Source organism: Salmo trutta, chromosome 16 (genome assembly GCF_901001165.1).
Source record: "Salmo trutta chromosome 16, fSalTru1.1, whole genome shotgun sequence".
NCBI classification, from domain to species: Eukaryota; Metazoa; Chordata; class Actinopteri; order Salmoniformes; family Salmonidae; genus Salmo; species Salmo trutta.
The window spans coordinates 18,055,800-18,074,381 of record NC_042972.1 but is presented as its reverse complement, the minus strand read 5'-3'; the positions used below and the strand labels follow the sequence as shown (position 1 = coordinate 18,074,381).

Here is an 18,582-nt window from a genome sequence, read left to right as displayed (position 1 = left end):
GTGTTAATAGCACCTGCTAAATTCAGGGCATCAATGTAGTTGAGAAAAGTAGTAAAACCTTTTGTAGTTCTAGATGGCTAACGTTATATCTTTCAAAAAAGCTGCGGTAGAAAGGATTATCAATACATACTGAGCAGCTCACATTATAGACAAAAGCATGCTACATGGCAGACCAATCCAAACTCAGCTCCCTGGATGTCCAGCTCATCTATTATCTCAGCCAATCATGACTAGCGGGAAGGTTCCTGACTTTTTCTGTGGCTAAACCAACTAGGCTCGTAATTTAACAATTCTATTTGTATTTACAGATTAAATACAAGTTTGTTATTAAGACACATAAAAGTTCAGAGAAGACATTTCTGCCCAAAAATGCCTCTCCTGTGAAGTAGTGACGTGCGACATATGCCTAGCTTCCTGAAATGGGTCACAAATATTTTCAGTTTTGAGTAAATAGTTTCCGTTGCAAACATTTGACTTATGACTACACACCAGGTGGCTGTATGCACCCTTTCAGTTTGTTTACCAAGACCATAGAAGTAGAGGAATAAGAAAATGTACTACTTCAAAATGGAGATGGCCTCAATGTCGCTGCCCAGGCTCTCACACACGCCATAATGGGACCAATACAATGTTACGTCCTATAACTATCTCTATGGAACAACCCTATTTCCTACCAGTTACAGACTGATTACAGACTATATTATTAACTAGGGCCAGGACGACACCAGTATCGCAATAGTTTTTCCATGGCAAAAATGAAAACACGAAGCAGATCACATTCTTTGCTCCTTTAAAAACCTGCTGTATATAAAACATTGTGTGCTATAGCGTGGAAAATAAATCTCTGTGACTCTGGATGACAAGATAATGATGATTGTTTCCAACATTAGGGATGTTTTCCTAAAGATGTTAAATCCACTTCGTGTTTTGTTTCCTTGCCACGATACTAACGAGTATCTCTACTGGTATCGTCCCGGCCATAATATTACTCTCAGCAGCCCATTGGCTCCTGAGCAGCCCATTGGCTCTTGTGTCATGCTGGCTGCCCCTGTATGCAGCAGTGGTGCCCTCTTAAACATTTCTCTGATGTTTCTGTGCCACCATTTCATATACACTCTCCTTGGGTGTGGCTATGACTCTGACATCGTTTTGAATGGAGGGGTGTGTGTGTGTACGTGCGTATAGATAGGCAACGGTTTAAACTGGTTTCAGGGTAACTGGTCCTTAACACAGCCCCATGTCTATTTTGGCCCATGGTCACGTTTTGGTTGCGGGTGCCGGTAGCTCCCTGGCTTCCCAGAAGCAGTGTCACTGTCACGCTGATATTGGTGTCTAGTTATCAGCTGGAACTGTATGCTTGTTGTTCACTGGTTGCTATCCACAGTAACTATAACCCTTAGCTTTACACTGCGGTTCACTAGTGTGTGTGTGTGTGTGTGTGTGTGTGTACTTGTTCATCTGTTTGTTCACCCGCCCGCAATTGCTAATTGCCCGACTATATGTGATTTAAAGTGAAAATCTGAGGCAGCTAAAATAGAAAATGAGCTGTACAGTCAGATGCGGAACCATTTTTTGCAGGCGGTGTGGGATTATTTCTTTTTTAAGCCTAATTTAGATAAGACTATGTTTCTGCTCATAATTTCCAGCATTTGGTAGGCTATTTGTTAGTCAACTTGTCTATAATTCGATCACAGGCGGCCGGTGGCACCATAATTGGGGAGGATGGGTGGTTGGAACGGAATAAATGGAATGGTATTGAACACATCAAACACATGGTTTCCAAGTGTTTTTTACCATTCCATTAACTCTATTCCAGCCATTATTATGAGCCGTCCTCCCCTCAGCAGCTTCCTATGAATTACATACATGCAGCTTCTCTTGTTATTAGCCTACTTATTGCCCTAGAAGAAAAAATAAATCCTTGCTCACCAGAAAATATGTACATCAATGTACATACATCAATATAATTATTGTTTGAATTTAGTTGACACCATTAAAGTTCTTTCATCTCTGCTTCTCTCACACAGCAAAGACGTTTAGGGACCAGGGAGGAAATGCAATAACAAAAAAATACGGAAAGGTTTTCTGTGCAAAAATTCCAGATGGCAGTTTTAAGGGAATTAAAAGCTGTGAAAATGACCCAACATGTTTCTGATAAGATTTCCATTCGGCCTGGATGCATATTTTATGTGGTTGAAATACTATCAGCTTTTATGATGCTGATAAAGATAGCACCGCGATCTTTACATTTGGTCCCTAATCGCGCATTCATTCTCTCATTGATGCTGAAAGAAATAAATCATATTTCTCCACTCCTGTTCCCGAGTCCACTCCTGTTCCCGAGTCATTTCTTGCAGTATATTTTAATTACACTTTCCCAGCGACAGCCATGTATGCATTAATGCACCAATTTTAAAATCAAACAATGTTTTTATCAAAGTAAAATGTAACCTAACTGCATAACATAATGTTAGTACTTTTATTTGAATGGTAAACTCTTGATTAACTGGGTCAATTAAGATGGCATAGGCCTACTCACAATACAGGTGGATGTATATTCAATAGGAGTGTGTGCAGGTATTGAGTCTATGGTTCGTTGCCAAAAATGGTGCATGTGGTGCAATACTGCACCTTTCTTTTTGAGAATGAGCTAGCTTGCTGCTGATTTCCCCAGCTAGACATTCTGCATTGTGTAGTGCTCAGGCGGTGAGTGGTGGCAGGCATACCAGTAGTTTTGCTATGTAGTGGGCTGATGGATTAGAAAAGGCCAATATCAGCCCGAAAAGGAGCTTGGTCGTTCTCTGACGCAGATAGATAGGTTAACACTGAGACTTTGGGTGAGTCTCAGGTGAGCTGGAGGACCGCTTGATCAGAATCTGGTGAGCAAAATAAACCATGTTTTACCCACAGATAAGGTTACGCAGTTTTGGATTGGTTGACTTCTAATCAGTAACAGTGTTTTGGTACTGTCTGATTAGCAATGATAGCGGTTTTGCTACTATTTGTTTTGATGGAATAATGTCTGGTTAGCTCATTGCTAATCAATAGTTGTGTTTTTCTACTTTCTGATAAGAAGTAGTACAGACGTTTTGCCACTTTGGTTATGGTAACAATGTTTGGCCTTTAACATCAATAGTGTTTTAGCAGCAGTAACAACAATGTCTAGTCAGTAAAAAATGTGAATACTGGGTTAGACTAATGAAGTATGCCTACCTTCAATAGTTTAGACTCAGTCTCCTATCACAATCAGCAGTAAAAGTGACTGCTACTGGCATTTTATGACACTGTTTAGGTTGGAGTCTGATAGTTGCATTGATGTGGTTGGCTGGTTTCACCTGTACTGTCACGGTTGTCACGGAGACGATGCCTGAGTGCATGCTCTTATGCTGACTGGTACCTGCCCTGTATTCTCTACCCTCCCAATGCATTGTGTGGTTCTTCATGGTTGTGTGTTGTAAGATAGATTAACAACAATCAATCTGCCTCTAATATAGTGTCTGGGTAGTTAGGTGAGCTAGACTAACCTGTCTAGCTAGTAGTTACCCCTCAGAGCCTGGTTCCTCTCTAGGTTTCTTCCTAGGTTCCTAGTTTTTCCTAGCCACTGTGCTTCTACATCTGCATTGCTTGCTGTTTGGGGTTTTAGGCTGGGTTTCTGTATTGTGCTTTGTGACATCTGATGTGTAAAGGGCTTTATAAATACATTTGATTTATTGATAGTTAGCTCACCAGAGGTGAAAATGCATGGATATTGGCCAAGTGTGCAATGTAAATAATAATAATAATCTTGTTTTGTCTTGGGGGAATAAATACAACTTAAATGCTGTTCATCATTACCGTTGTGTAGTGAGTCCAACTGATCTTTCACCTGTCTTCACAAATATGTCTTTTGAGTTGAGGTCTGGCGTGTACCTTTTGACACTGAATAAAGGGTTTGTGTTACATTAGAAATGAGAAGTGTGGTTTGTTTTTACAGACACAAAAAAAACACTTCCTGTGTTGTGTGCTGATGGTTGAAAGACAAGAGGAGAAAGCTGGCAGTGAGACTGCCATGTTCCTTGACTGCCATGATCAAATGACTTCAAGTGCAGCCAAATGCCTTGTTTTGTGTTTGTTTTCCACCTCAACAAAGTGTTTGTTTTTATCAACCATAGTCTGCAATTCAATTTAAAGGAAACAAGGGTAATATTTGAACAGCATTTAAATAGAGGTCTCTGGGATATTTTGTCAACATAGAGATAGACACAGATATAATTAGTATTATCTCTTTGGTTTCCAAAAGATGAGCCAGTCAGTATGCACCTGTGCCACGCCAAGACACCGCCCTTTCTTTGTCTATCCTTTAATTTACATGCAGATTCTGGTGTGTTGCCTAGCGCCCAAATATTTATCCAAAAGGAGGGCATCGTGACTCGTCAGCCTACTTTCCGCCCCTCCCTTGCTACTTCCTCCAAAACCGAGTGGGGACTTGTTCCAATATTTTAAAGATGCTTCCTTCCTTCTTTCCTTCCTTACCTTCCTTCTTTGATGTTCATTACTGATCATCACTAACTGATCAACACACGATTGGGCTGGTGAAAAACAGCAGGCTGTTAACCATGATTTCACTTATCTAATCCTGAACAAATCAGTGATTGCCTCAAAGAAAAGGAGGGAGGAAAGTATTTATAAGGTATTTGAACTTGGCCTAGGCCTAATTTGGCTTAGTATTTGGCTGAAGGGCAAGGTCACTGCCTTGCTAAAGCTCTTAACTAGGTTTCAACAAGGTTTTTGTCAAGTGTGTCAACACCACTGTCCTCCCACTGGACATAGATTAAGTAATATCGTCAGAGTGAGCAACAGTAATCGTCTCCAAGTAGTGTAGTATGGCAAAATAAAGTTTGTCTGAATACTATAGTAGTATACTATTAACATAGTACAGTATTTCACTAGTAAGAATTTAGTATGCAGTTTGACTAGTAAGACCACAACCTCTGTCACACTTACTCTCTGTCTCTCTGTCTGACTGTCTTTATCTCCCATCCATCTCTCTGTAACATGTAGAATTATTCTGAGCCGGCTTGACTGGTTGGTTCGCTCTGAAACTTAAAGATACAGTACTTTTCAGGGCATGACACACTCACACACATTGTTGAGAATAAGAAATGCATTCTGCTAGCCAGTATGGGTGGAGAGGGTGTAGGCTTCTTGCCCTGTGGCTCACCACCACTGAAAGGGCACTGTTTAACATACTCCACCTTGTTTCTGCATTTCTCAAACCTGCAATGTTTGTAACTATCACTGCTTCAGTCACAATGTGTACATTCCATATACAGAACACAGTGGGAAAGGGGATCCACCTGGTTATGTAATATTATGAGAAACGGCTGTATAGAAGTCCTTAGACAAACTGTTTTGATGAAATTATATGGCACACACACACACACACACACCAGTGTTTCCCCTATATTAATTTAGCAGCGGTGGCCCACCGCTAGTGAATATACGTAGAATCATTGGTCATTTTATCAATGGAACAGGATTGCTACATGTGATGTTTCTCTTGTCATGGAGAATGTGTTTGAGGAAATGGTACTGCATCTTCATTATTTTCTCCAGACATTTGAGCAGCATGGAATGTTTTTTTGTTTTGTTTTGCTCTGAGTCATTTCAAGCCAGGATTATGCATTATGGTGTCAATGATTCTGACAATGATCAAGTCTGTGTTTTCTGCTATGAGTGACAAACTGTTAATTGTGGAGGGTTTTTTCTCTCTCTCTCCAGTCGCAGCCTAGACAGTACTCACCCACTTCAGTGGCACAGGTTGCTGTGAATCCAGCACAATTTGAGGTAACGTCAACATGCACATACACACCTCTTCCTTTGCTCAGTCCATAACCTGCAGTCACCTTTTCTTTGGGATAGGTCTTAGTCCAATCTGGATTCTAGTCTATTTGACCCCTTTGGGTGATATTTGGTACTGTTAATGTCTTTCCTGTTTCAACAGAGTAGTGTTGCTCAGTGTGGCCTAATCAGGCAAAGGATTGGTCACACCCAAATCTGCAGGGAGTGGAACTAGTGATGCACCGATATTACATTTTTTGCCGATACCAATATCCAATATTTTCCTTGCCAAAAACGATACTGATAACAGATATTACATTTTTTGTGGCCTTTTAAGCTTTCTAGTACAGTTAAATAGTTAACACACACACATGGACACAGCGGTCTAAGGCACTGCATCGCAGTGCAAGAGACGTCACTAAAGTCCCTGGTTCGAATCCAGGCTGTATCACATCCAGCCGTGATTGGGAGTCACATAGGGCGGCGCACAATTGGCCCAGCATCGTCCGGGTTTGGTCGAGGTAGACCGTCATTGTAAATAAGAATTTGTTCTTAACTGACTTGCATAGTTAAATAAAGGTTACACACACCACACTGACCAAAAAGTTTTTTTGTTGGCATTTACGTATGTCCCCATTACCAATAAAACATAATCAAAACCGATTTATTTCACTTACTTGCTGTGCTGTTTTGTTCATTTGTTTAGTCGTTTCATTCTCAACCAGGATTTCTATGGACACCGTTTGGGTCTTTGCTATAGAATGCAGTTTGGGTCTTTGCATGTCAAATAACACTTTGATTTCTTTATTTTGCCTTTATTTAACTAGGAAAGTCAGTTAAGAACAAATTCCTAATTACAGTGACGGCCTAGGAACAGTGGGTTTAACTGCCTTGTTCAGGGGCAGTACGACAGATTTTTACCTTGTCAGCTCGGGGATTTGATCCGGCAACCTTTCGGTTACTGGCCCAACGCTCTAACCACTAGGCAAGTAACACTATTTCACGTGTCAAATTAGCTTGTTGACCAATCAGGACCTGAATATGACTGCACGTAACATAATAATTTAACTCGTTCATACATTTTTTACGTAGTTATTACACATTGATTACACTATCACTCGTATTTCATATGTCTCAACGATTCATCGATACGTATGCAATGATGCTGGTAAAGTTGTCTCGTGCACCTACAGGGCTGGTCATTAAAAAAAAAAGATAGCTATCTGTACGACAAAAACACCAACAGAGTTACACATAAACAAACATACAGTCAATAACACAAAAGAAAAGAAAAATTGAAAAATCTATGTACGGTGTGTGCAAATGTATAAGAGTAGGGAGGTAGGCAATAAATAGGCCGTAGAGGCGCAAATAATTACAATTTAGCATTAATACTGGAGTGATAGATGTGCAGATGATGATGTGCAAGTAGAGATACTGGGGTGCAAAAGAGCAAGAGGGTAAGTAATAATATGGTGATGAGGTAATCGGGTGTGCTGGTTACAGATGGGCTGTGTACATGTACAGTGATCGGTAAGCTGCTCTGACAGCTGATGCTTAAAGTTAGAGAGGGAGATATAAGACTCCAGCTTCAGAGATTTTTGCAATTCGTTCCAGTCATTGGCAGCAGAGAACTGGAAGGAAAGGCGGCCAAAGGAGATGTTGGCTTTGGGGATGACCAGTGCAATATACCTGCTGGAGCGTGTGCTACGGGTGGGTGTTGCTATGGTGAACAGTGAGCTGAGATAAGGCGGGGCTTTAGGAAGCCAATTCTAGATTTAATTTTGGATTGAAGATGCTTAATGTTAGTCTGGAAGGAGAGTTTACAGTCTAACCAGACACCTAGGTATTTGTAGTTGTCCACATATTCTGGTCAGAACCGTCCAGAGTAGTGATGCTAGTCGGGCGGGAGGGTGCGGGCAGAAATCGGTTGAAGAGCATGCACGTAGTTTTACTAGCATTTAAAAGCAGTTGGAGGCCACGGAAGGAGTGTTGTATTGCGTTGAAGCTCGTCTGGAGGTTAGTTAACACAGTGTCCAAAGAAGGGCCAGATGTATACAGAATGGTGTCGTCTGTGTAGAGGTGGACCAGATAATCACCAGCAGCAAGAGCAACATCATTGATATATACAGAGAAGCTGGCTAGCTATTTATTTTCATGAACTGAAGTTCAATTTCAATAGGCAAACAACAAGTGCCAACCTAGCTAGTACTTACTCACAAGGATTCCTAAATCTTTGCTAAGAATAATGAAAATGACTGCAGTTTCTACTGGTTATTGTTTTCAGGCTGGTTGTATTGATACTAGCTAGGTACCAAGCTAAAGATAGCTACCCCAGAAGTTGCGGTCGAACAAATTATGCTTTATTACCAGCACGGTATTGTAAACACATCGTTCGTGGCCGCTGTTTGCTTGTTTGCAGACTTTTTTGTACAGCTTTGACAGTGCTACTGTATCTTTTTTGACACGCAAAGACACAAACATCGTTCCTGTGGGACAACCTTGGCATGTCGTGAAGCTAATAGCAGTGACACTATTACTGTGTAACTCCAGTAGGGCAACATCTGAAAAATAGCGCACTTGGTAGTGTGTACCGGTGTTTGACCAGTCGGTAAAAGCCAACATCACCCACGACAGAGAACGGCTGATTGTCAAGGGCAAAGAATTCCATTATCTTGGCTTCAATGGATTTCGCCTTTGAGTTGTCTCGCTGAAATGTTCTTACTTTTTCAAATGATTGCTCGACTTGTTGACTGCTCGATCCACACAGCAGACATTGTGGGCTAGTTTAGGAATGCTGTGTTGCACGTGTAGCGCAAAATTTTACATGGCGTCATTACGTCATGTACCTACGTTATATAGGTATGCACGTCAGCTTTGACATCGGTGTTGCACGGCGGCGTTAAGCTAGACATCAGCCGATACCGATGTTGGCATGTTTAGCTAATATCGTCCAATTCCGATATGTTCACTGATATATCGTGCATCCCTAAGTGGAATAATGGTTTAAGAATGAAATGTTCTATATTCTATACGTTCTATGTTCTTTATGTTTTACACGTTATATAGGTTCAGGAGGCTTGGTAATGTGCCTGTAGGCTTGGTATTGTTATGTGCTTGGTTTTATTGAGGGAAAACATGCAGCACTTCCTTGGCTCTATAAAATGTGTTGACCTCCAGACATAGGTTGTTAAGAAATGGGTTGTTAAGAAAAAAATGACATACTGTACAAATCACGAGGTTAATTGCTTTCTTAGTTCTATTATTAGGTCCAGCTTAGATTGACTGTTGTGCGTGTCTATCTGATCCCAACTTCTGTCAGTGCAAAAGCTCCACTCTAAACACTGTAGAACTCTCTGCTAGTTGGTCTTGCTCCAGAAAATAGAAAGATTAAGGACAGAGAACGCCTCTAGTCGGCACACATTCAACGGCACCTTCTTTAACTGGTCTCCAGCCCAATATTTATAATAATAGTGATAATAACAATAATAATATTTATAGGGTCTTAACAGATTGGAGAAACTGTTCTTTTGGTTGAATGTTTTTGTTGTTGTGTTAATTGGGTGGGCTGTGGGAGGACTGAACATATTCTTATAAATGGGTTTTAATCAAAGTGCAACCAACATTTCAACATGGGTTTAGGTGTTCGTTGTGTCGTTGACCACTCAGGACAAAGGGATTGCAGAACTGGTTTCCCCAGAGAAGTTGTCAGTTGCCTGAATCTCTTCCCTGAATTTATTCCAAAAGTCCTCTCTTCTATGCCCAGACAATGCCATGGTGACGGCACAGGGCAGAGATGCCAACCTGTGGTGGTGTATTCATGTGTCGCTCAACTACCCTTTTGGACCTTTTCCATGACAACGCAATATAAAATGTCACTTATTCTGGTTTCTGCCTCTGCGTGTAACCCAGGGAGAGGCTTTGGTTGAACGTGCAAAGCTATTTTTCAAAACAGACAGCTTCGGTGTGGTATGTTATGTCGACATAGTCACATTTAACCATGATAGTTATGTCACCTAAGCTGAAATACAGTATTGAGTGTATGGGATAATGCTGATTGAATAGGGTGTTTTAAGGTTATTTGAGTCGAAGACCATACCCCTAGACTAGAACTTTTATAGTTACCCCTTTATAAGAACTTGACCTTGAGGTGCCCTCCTTCTGGTTAAAATTCCTTTGGCATGTGAAGCAGTGACAGACAGTTTGCTACACAGGAGAGCTACACAGGTTTCACTTGTATCATACACAGGCATGCATTGCATACCTATCTACAGATGTAGGATCTTAATTTGATCACCCTGTTGCAGGTTAACTTTCCTGCAATGCAGAACATTTAAGACTTAGTGTATTTGAGGTTTAAAAAGGGTTCTGAAGTTTGTAATTTCTACTTTTACATTTCCGACTTGGTTTTCCCTAACATTTTTCGTATCAACCCCTCCAAAAATGTATTGGAATCCACATTATAATTAAAATGTCCTGTTGCCGCAGGATTATTATCCTGCTGTAGCAAACTGGCTCAAATTAAGATCCTACATCTGTACGCACACGATTATGTATAGTACCGTATGCATCTGTACAGACCTGATGATCAGTCGTTTGTTGTTCGATCACTAGGCATAGAATGAAATAAGGAAGCAATTGGATAAGGCAAGCTGAAAGTAATCAAATGTGACCGAGCCAATCACAATCTTTGTTGCATTACAGAGTGCATCTGCCGCCTCCACCATGGCTACAAAGCCAGGGGCGATGTCCGTGACAATGGGTGGTGCCACAGCAAGTGGTGCCACAGCGGGAGGAAGTCCTACTACAGCAGGGACAACACAAAGAGGAACGGCCAAAGTGGCGATGCCAGAGGTAGACTGACTGAGCTGGGTCTTTGGAGATTCCTGTGGGACAACCTTGGCATATTCTGATGTTCTTAACCCCCTTCCCTCATTAACATGGGTGTAGTGTACTCTGTTACATGGAATCTCTCTTATCCCTCTCTTCTCTTCATGCTCACTTTCATCCTCTGAAACACTTCATTCACAAAGTCTACAGCTGCTTGGGTTCTCTACCATTGACTTCTTCTCAGCTTTACCTATGGTGCATTCAGATATGCTTACTTCAACCTTCACCATGACCCCAAAGAGCTTATTGATTGGTTGTGCTATTTTACATGCTGGACTTTAATAAATGGATCACTAGTCACTTTAAATAATGGTACTTTATTAATGTTTACATATCTTACATTACTCATCTTATATGTATATACTGTATTTTATACCATCTATTGCATCTTGCCTATGCCGCTCGGTCATCACTCATCCATATATTTATATGTACATATTATTTAATCCCTTTAGATTTGTGTGTATTAGGTAGTTGTTGTGGAATTGTTAGATTACATGTTAGATGTTACTGCACTGTCGGAACTAGAAGCACAAGCATTTCGCTACACTCTATTAACATTTGCTAACCATGTGTATGTGACCAATAAGATTTGATTTGATTTGAATGGCTGCTGGGTTTTAAGTCACGGGTAGATGTTGCCCGTATACACATATCTAGGATCAGCTTACTCTCCTCACATGCGGAATTTAACCATAACTGCCGGGGGTGAGGGGAAAAATCTGCCGGGAAGTGAGCTGGCAAACTGAGGCGTGTGTGGCAGCTCCCCGCACCTCTCCAAAACCTGTCAAAGCAATCCAAATCAAATACAATTTTATTTGTTGCATGCGCCGAATACAATGGGTCTACCGTGAAATTCTTACTTACGAGCCCTTTCCAAACAATGCAGAGTAAGAAAATGTGCTAAAGATAAAAGGAAATTGTAACACAATAAGATAACAGTAACGAGGCTATATACAGGGAGTACTGGTACCAAGTTAATGGGCTGGGTTACGAGGTAGTTGAGGTGATTGATGTAATATGTACATGTAGGTAGGGGTAAAAATGACTAGGCAATCAGGAAAGATAAACAGAATCGCAACAGCGTGTGTGAAGATTGTGAAAGTGTGTCTGTGTGAGTGGGTGTGTGTGGCATCAATATACAGTGCCAGTCAAAAGTTTGGACACACCTACTCATTCAAGGATTTTTCTTTATTTTTACTATGTTCTACATTGTAGAATAATAGTGAAGACATCAAAACTATGAAATAACACATGGAGTCATGTAGTAACCAAAACATTATTAAACAAATCAAAATAGATTTTAGATTATTCAAAGTAGCCACCCTTTGCCTTGTTGACAGCTTTGGACACACTTGGCATTCTCTCAAACAGCTTCACCTGGAATGCTTTTCAAACAGTCTTGGAGGAGTTCCCACATATGCTGAGCAATTGTTGGCTGCCTTTCCTTCACTCTGTGGTCCAACTCATCCCAAACCATCTCAATTGGATTGAGGTTGGGTGGTTGTGGAGGCCAGGTCATCTGATGCAGCACTCCATCACTCTCCTTCTTGGTCAAATAGCCCTTACACAGCCTGGAGGTGTGTTGGGTCATTGTCCTGTTGAAAAACAAATGATAGTCCCACTAAGCGCAAACCAGATGGGATAGCATATTGCTGCAGAATGCTGTAGTAGCCATACTGGTTAAGTGTATGGCAAAGCACCCCCCACACCATCACACCACCACCTCCATGCTTCACGGTGGGAACTACACATGCGGAGATCATCTGTTCACCTAATCTGCGTTTCACAAAGACACGGCGGTTGGATCCAAAAATCTCAAATTTGGACTCATCAGACCAAAAGACAGATTTCCACTGGTCTAATGTCCATTGCTCGTGCTTCTTGCCCAAACAAGTCTCTTCTTATTATTGGTGTCCTTTAGTAGTGGTTTCTTTGCAGCAATTTGACCATGAAGTCCTGAATCACATAGTCTCCTCTGAACAGTTGATGTTGAGATGTGTCTGTTACTTGAACTCATTGAAGCATTTATTTGGGCTGCAATTTCTGTGGCTGTTAACTCTAACTTATCCTCTGCAGCAGAGGTCACTCTGGGTCTTCCTTTCCTGTGGCGGTCCTCATGAGAGCCAGTTTCATCTTAGCGCTTGATGATTTTTGCGACAGCACTTGAAGAAACTTTCAAAGTTCTTGAAATGTTGTTTCTCTTTGCTTATTTGAGCTGTTCTTGCCATAATATGGACATGGTCTTTTACCAAATAGGACTATCTTCTGTATACCACCCCTACCTTGTCACAACACAACTGATTGGCTCAAACGCATTAAGAAGGAAATAAATTCCATAAATTGACTTTTAACAAGGCACAGCTGTTAATTGAAATGCATTCCAGGTGACTGCCTCATAAAGCTGGTTGAGATAATGCCACGAGTGTGCAAAGCTGTCATCGGGGCAAAGGGTAGCTACTTTGAAGAATCTCAAATATAACATTTGTTCAACACTTTTTTGGTTACTACATGATTCCATATGTGTTATTTCATAGTTCTGTTGTCTTCACTGTTATTATACAATGTAGAAAATAGTAAAAATAAAGAAAAACCCTTGAATGAGTAGGTGTGTCCATACTTTTGACTGGTACTGTGTGTGTGAGCGTAGTTTGTGTGTGAGCGTAGTTTGTGTGTGAGTGTAGTTTATGTGTGAGCGTGTGGGTAGAGTCCAGTGAGTGTGCATAGGGCCATTGCAAGAGAGTCAGTAAAAAAAAAAGCTGGTCAATGCAAGTAGTTCAGGTAGCCATTTGATTAACTGTTCAGCAGTCTTATGGCTTAGGGGTAGATAATGTTCAGGATCCTTTTGGTCCCAGACTTGTCGCTTGCTGTGCGGTAGCACAGAGAACAGTCTATGACTTGGGTGACTAGAGTCTTTTGACAATTTTTAGGGCCTTCCTCTGACACCGCCTGGTATAGAGGTCCTGGATGGCAGGGAGCTTGGCTACAGTGATGTACGGGGCCTTACGCACTATCCTCAGTAGTGCCTTTCGGTCGGATACCAAGTGGAGATACAGCCAGTCAAGATGCTCTCAATGATGCAGCTGTATAACTTTTTGAGAATCTGAGTGCCCATGCCAAAAAAAATTCGGCCTCTAGGGGGAACAGGCATTGCCATGCCCTCTTCACGACTGTTGGTGTGTTTGGACCATGATAGGTCCCTTGTGATGTGGACACAGAGGAACTTGAAGATTTCGACCTGCTCCACTATAGCCCTGTCAATGTAAATGGGGGTTTCCTTGGCCCTATGTTTCCTGTAGTCTACGATCAGCTCATTTGTCTTCTCACATTGAGGGAGAGGTTGTTGTCCTGGCACCACACTGCCAGGTGTTTGACCTCCCTGTAGGCTGTCTCATCGTCATCGGTGATCAGGCGTACCACCATTGTGTGGTCGGCAAACTTAATGTTGGAGTTGTGCGTTGCCACTCAGTCATGGGTGAACAGGGAGTACAGGAGGGGACTAAGCATGCACCCCTGAGTGGCCCCCGTGGTGAGGGTCAGCGTGGCAGATGTTAATCCCAGGGTCCTTAGTTTAGTGATGAGCTAGGAGGGCATTGTGGCTGAGCTGTAGTCAATGAACAGCCTCCTCGCATAGGTGTTCCTTTTGTCCAGGTCGGTAAGGGCAGTGTGGAGTGTAATTAGAGATTGCATCATGGAATATGCTAATTGGAATTGGTCCAGGGTGTCTGGGATGATGGTGTTGATGTGAGCCATGACCAGCCTATCAAAGCGTTTCATGGCATCAGATGTGAGTGCTACGGGGTGATAGTCATTTAGACAGGGTACCTTGTGGGTCTATGGTGGTCTGCTTGAAACATGTAGGTATTACAGACTGGATCAGGGAGAGGTTGAAAATGTCAGTGAAGACACTTGTCAGTGCATTTGCTGGTAATCTGGCTCTGTGGCCTTGTGAATGTTAACCTGTTTAAAGGTCTTACTCACAACAGCTATGGAGAGTGTGATCACACAGTCATCCGGAACAGCTGGCGCTCTCATGCATGGTTCAGTGTTGCTTGCCTCGAAGCAAGCATAAAAAGCATTTAGCTCGTCTGGTAAGCTTGCGCCACTAGGCAGCTCGCGGCAGGGTTTCCCTTTGTAATCTGTGATAGTTTGCAAGCCCTGCCACATCTGACGAGCATCAGAGCTGGTGTAGTAGGATTTGATCTTAGTCCTGTATTGATGCTTTGCCTGTTTGATGGTTCGTCTGAGGGCATAGCGGGTATAAGCGTTCGGATTAGTGGCCCACTACTTGAAAGTGGCAGCTCTGTTGCCTGTAATCCATGGCTTCCGGTTGAGATATGTACGTACGATCACTGTGGGGACGACATTGTCGATGCGCTTATTAGTGAAGTCAGTGACTGATGTGGTAAATTCCTCAATGCCATCTGATGAATACCGGAATATATTGCAGTCTGCTAGTGAAACAGTCCTGTAGTTTAACATCTGCCTCATCGGTCCACTTCCGTATTGCGCGTGTGACTGGTACTTCCTGTTTTGAGTTTTTGCTTGTAAACAGGAATCCAGAGGATAGCGTTATTTTCAGATTTGCCAAATGGAGGGCAATGGAGAGCTTTGTAGGCATCTCTGTGTGTGGAGTAAAGTTGATCTAAAGTTTTTATTCACCTCTAGTTGCACAGGTGACATGCTGGTAGAAATTTTGAAGACAGATTTCAGTTTCCCTGCATTAAAATCACCGGCCACTAAGAGCGCTTGCTCTGGGTAAGAGTTTTCTTGTTTTCTTATGGCCCCATACAGCTCGTTGATTGCAGACTTAGTGCCAGCATTGGATTGTGGTGGTAAATAGACAGCTAAGAAAAATATAGATAAAAACTCTTGGTAAATACCATGGTCTACAGCTTATCATGAGGTATTCTAACTCAGGTGAGCAGAACCTTGAGACTTCCTTAATATTAGAGATTGCACACCAGCTGTTGTTAACCACCCCCGAGCTTACCCGGCGCTGCTGTTCTGTCCTGCCGATGTATAGAAAAACCAGCCAGATTTATATTTTCCATGTCCTTGTTCAGCCATGACTCGGTGAAACGTAGGATATTACAGTTCTTCAGATCACATTGATAGGATAGTCTCGAACAGAGCTCACCCAGTTTATTCTCCAGTGATTGCTTGTTCGCCAATAGAACGGATGGTAGAAGCGGTTTATCCAGTTGCCGACGTAGTCTCGTCAAGTATCTTGCACGCCGGCCTCTATAATGCCACCTCTTCCGAGTGTCGGGGATTTGGGCTTGGTCTGGGATGAGCAGTATCTTCTTTGCCTCCTATTAATTGAAGTAGAAAGCCTCATCCAAATCGAGGTTAGTGATCGCTGTTTTGATGTCCAGAAGCTCTTTCGGTAATTGGAAACGATAGTGGAAACATGTACAAAAAAAAGAAAGATAAGCTCAAAAAATTTCAAAATCGCAGAATTGGTCAGGAGCCTGTAAAACGGCTGCTATTCCCTCCAGCACCATTCTTTTGAGGAAAAACTGTATTTGTATGTATGTGTGTCTTTTGGAGGGGTAGGGTTAAAACCAGAAGTCAAATTTCGATTAGACCTCGTGTACAATTGACCAATAAAGTAATCTTAGGAGAAGGAAATGCAAAACTGATCCTAGATCAGGGTCCAGGGCCAACTTGACCCAACTTTACATTTTTACAACCCCTGCACCTCACCCTCACTGGACCCCTTTCACCTTTACATAATAGAATTTAAGGAATGTGTAACAACGGTTAATGTAAGTAATAACACCGGTAAATGATTTTTTTTTCATGTAATGAAGCCGGTTAATGTAATAACTTGCTGGATGTTTTTTAATCATGTAATAACATACCAAAATCAATGTTTTGATTGTCTTCCCTTAATTCGATTTACAAACCACCAACCACCGGCAATTACAAACACCGACAAACTCATGCACATCATACAGTCACCCTCACAAGCACACATTGAAATGTGCCCACACCACATAGACGTATAGACACACACTACAGTGTGGGACAGTTTTTGTTTTTTACTTGTTCTATGTGATATACTGAACGTGAAGTTATTACATTAATCAGTGTTATTACGTTAACCGTTGTTCCAGTGTTGAATTCTGTTGAATACATTGAGTTTTAACTCATCCTTGATTGTAGCCGGCACCCATGCACCCTGCCAAAGCTACACCTCCTACCACTGGAGGTGGCATTATTGTAGTGGAGGCAGCAACTCCATGGAAAGCTGAAGTACCAACGCTTCAAGAATCTCTGAAACAGACAGCCAAGGTAGATGGCAGACAGTCGAGGAGTGTGGTTCCTCTCTCTTTGGATCTTTATTCTTTACCCGACCTGGCTCTCTTTACGCTCACTTCCCCATTCAACACACTCTTCCTGGGTCATCATTCCATGTGTTATGTCTTCCTCATCTCTCCTGTGATCTTGAGGTTTTAGTCATTCTTCCACCCCTTTATATGGTATTCTATCTTCCTATTCTCTCTGCCGATATATTTCAAAACATATCTCTGCTTTGGACTTCCTTACTTCTGGCCTGGTGGTATCTTTGTGTCTAAGTGGGAAGTGAACAGGCACTCTTACTTTTAAGCTCTATGACTGAGTCTTCCCAGCATGCCCACACTTTGTTGCGCTCAACACGTCAAGACAAACCATGTCTGACACATCTGTTGTCACCACAGAGAAGCCACAATATATTTCCACTTTTACTTTTTCTTCTGGTTGCATCACACCATATCTAGTGTTGCTTCTGGGTTTGTTTACCTGGTTTAGGTTGACGGGGTTTGTTTACCTGGTTTAGGTTGATGGGATTTGTTTACCTTCCTATTACTCTACTAAACTGTGACAACAAATTCTGGTCAGGTACTTCTCTTCTCACATTACCAATGACAGACAAGCTGCTAACAATCATCCTATCACTCCAGTAAACTGTGACTGTAAGATTATGCCCAGCACTCTGAACTCTTCTCTGCACCTCGTCTAATGGCTTGAACCATATGTGTTTATAGAGTGTGCCCACCACATCAAGCAAAGTTGACATGGCTAAAAAGGATCCTGCTAAGTTGGTTACGGCTGTTGCTGCACCAGCTGCTGCGGCTGGAGATGCCTCTCTGAAGGGGCCACAGACTAAGGTAGACTCCAGTTTACTTTGGTGTATTAACCACACTACAGTACAAGGCTCTTGAGGATGGGGCTATCCCTGGGGTTAGGGGGCTATCATTGATCACTTGTTTGTGTCATCATCATTCTTTCACTGTTTTCACACAATGTAACCAAGATCATGAATTAACACAGTGACACAGTAACAGGGACTTGGAAACCGTGAAGGATGTCTACTGAACCATTTGACATTTTAGCCATTTAGCAGACGCTCTTATCTAGAGCGACTTAAAGGAGCAATTAGAATAAAGTGCCTTGCTCAAGGGCACATCGACAGATGTTTCACCTAGTCGGCTCAGGGATTCGAATCAGCAACCTTTTGTTACTGGCTCAACATTATTAACCGCTAGGCTACCTGCCATCTGCTTTACCAATCTGCAATTGTATTTGACTAGATCAGAATAAAGAAGAAACCTGCATTCTGCTCTGATGAAGGCCTTGAGGCCGATGCGTAAAAGCTTAATAAAGAGCAGTGATACTATGAAGAGCAGTGTGCGAGTTTCTTCTTTTTTCTCATGTTATTCAGTTGTTACAATGCACCTGCAACAAAGATAGCTCAGATGTGCAAGTGCCTTTTGAAATTTGACTACATGAGAAAGAGGATGCTCTTGTTCCTGCAGGAGTACTACCTATGTGGGTTTGGTTGAATTGAGCCCACAGCCATCCAGAAGCTCAGTTGGGTGTAGG

The 18,582-nt window shown here is 42.0% G+C and overlaps 1 protein-coding gene across 37 annotated transcripts in view; it reads left to right on the top strand.

The window, feature by feature from the left end:
- Positions 1 to 18,582, top strand: part of cast (calpastatin) — an 82,351-nt gene that overhangs the window by 28,504 nt on the left and 35,265 nt on the right. For 31 of the 37 annotated variants that reach the window (XM_029693216.1, XM_029693214.1, XM_029693220.1 and 28 more), the window contains 4 exons: positions 5,761 to 5,826; positions 10,525 to 10,674; positions 16,882 to 17,010; positions 17,745 to 17,867. In XM_029693216.1, coding sequence (XP_029549076.1) covers positions 5,761 to 5,826; positions 10,525 to 10,674; positions 16,882 to 17,010; positions 17,745 to 17,867 — 468 coding nt within the window. The remainder of the gene's footprint in view (positions 1 to 5,760; positions 5,827 to 10,524; positions 10,675 to 16,881; positions 17,011 to 17,744; positions 17,868 to 18,582) is intronic. The other 6 variants (XM_029693240.1, XM_029693228.1, XM_029693241.1 and 3 more) reach the window with 3 other exon arrangements.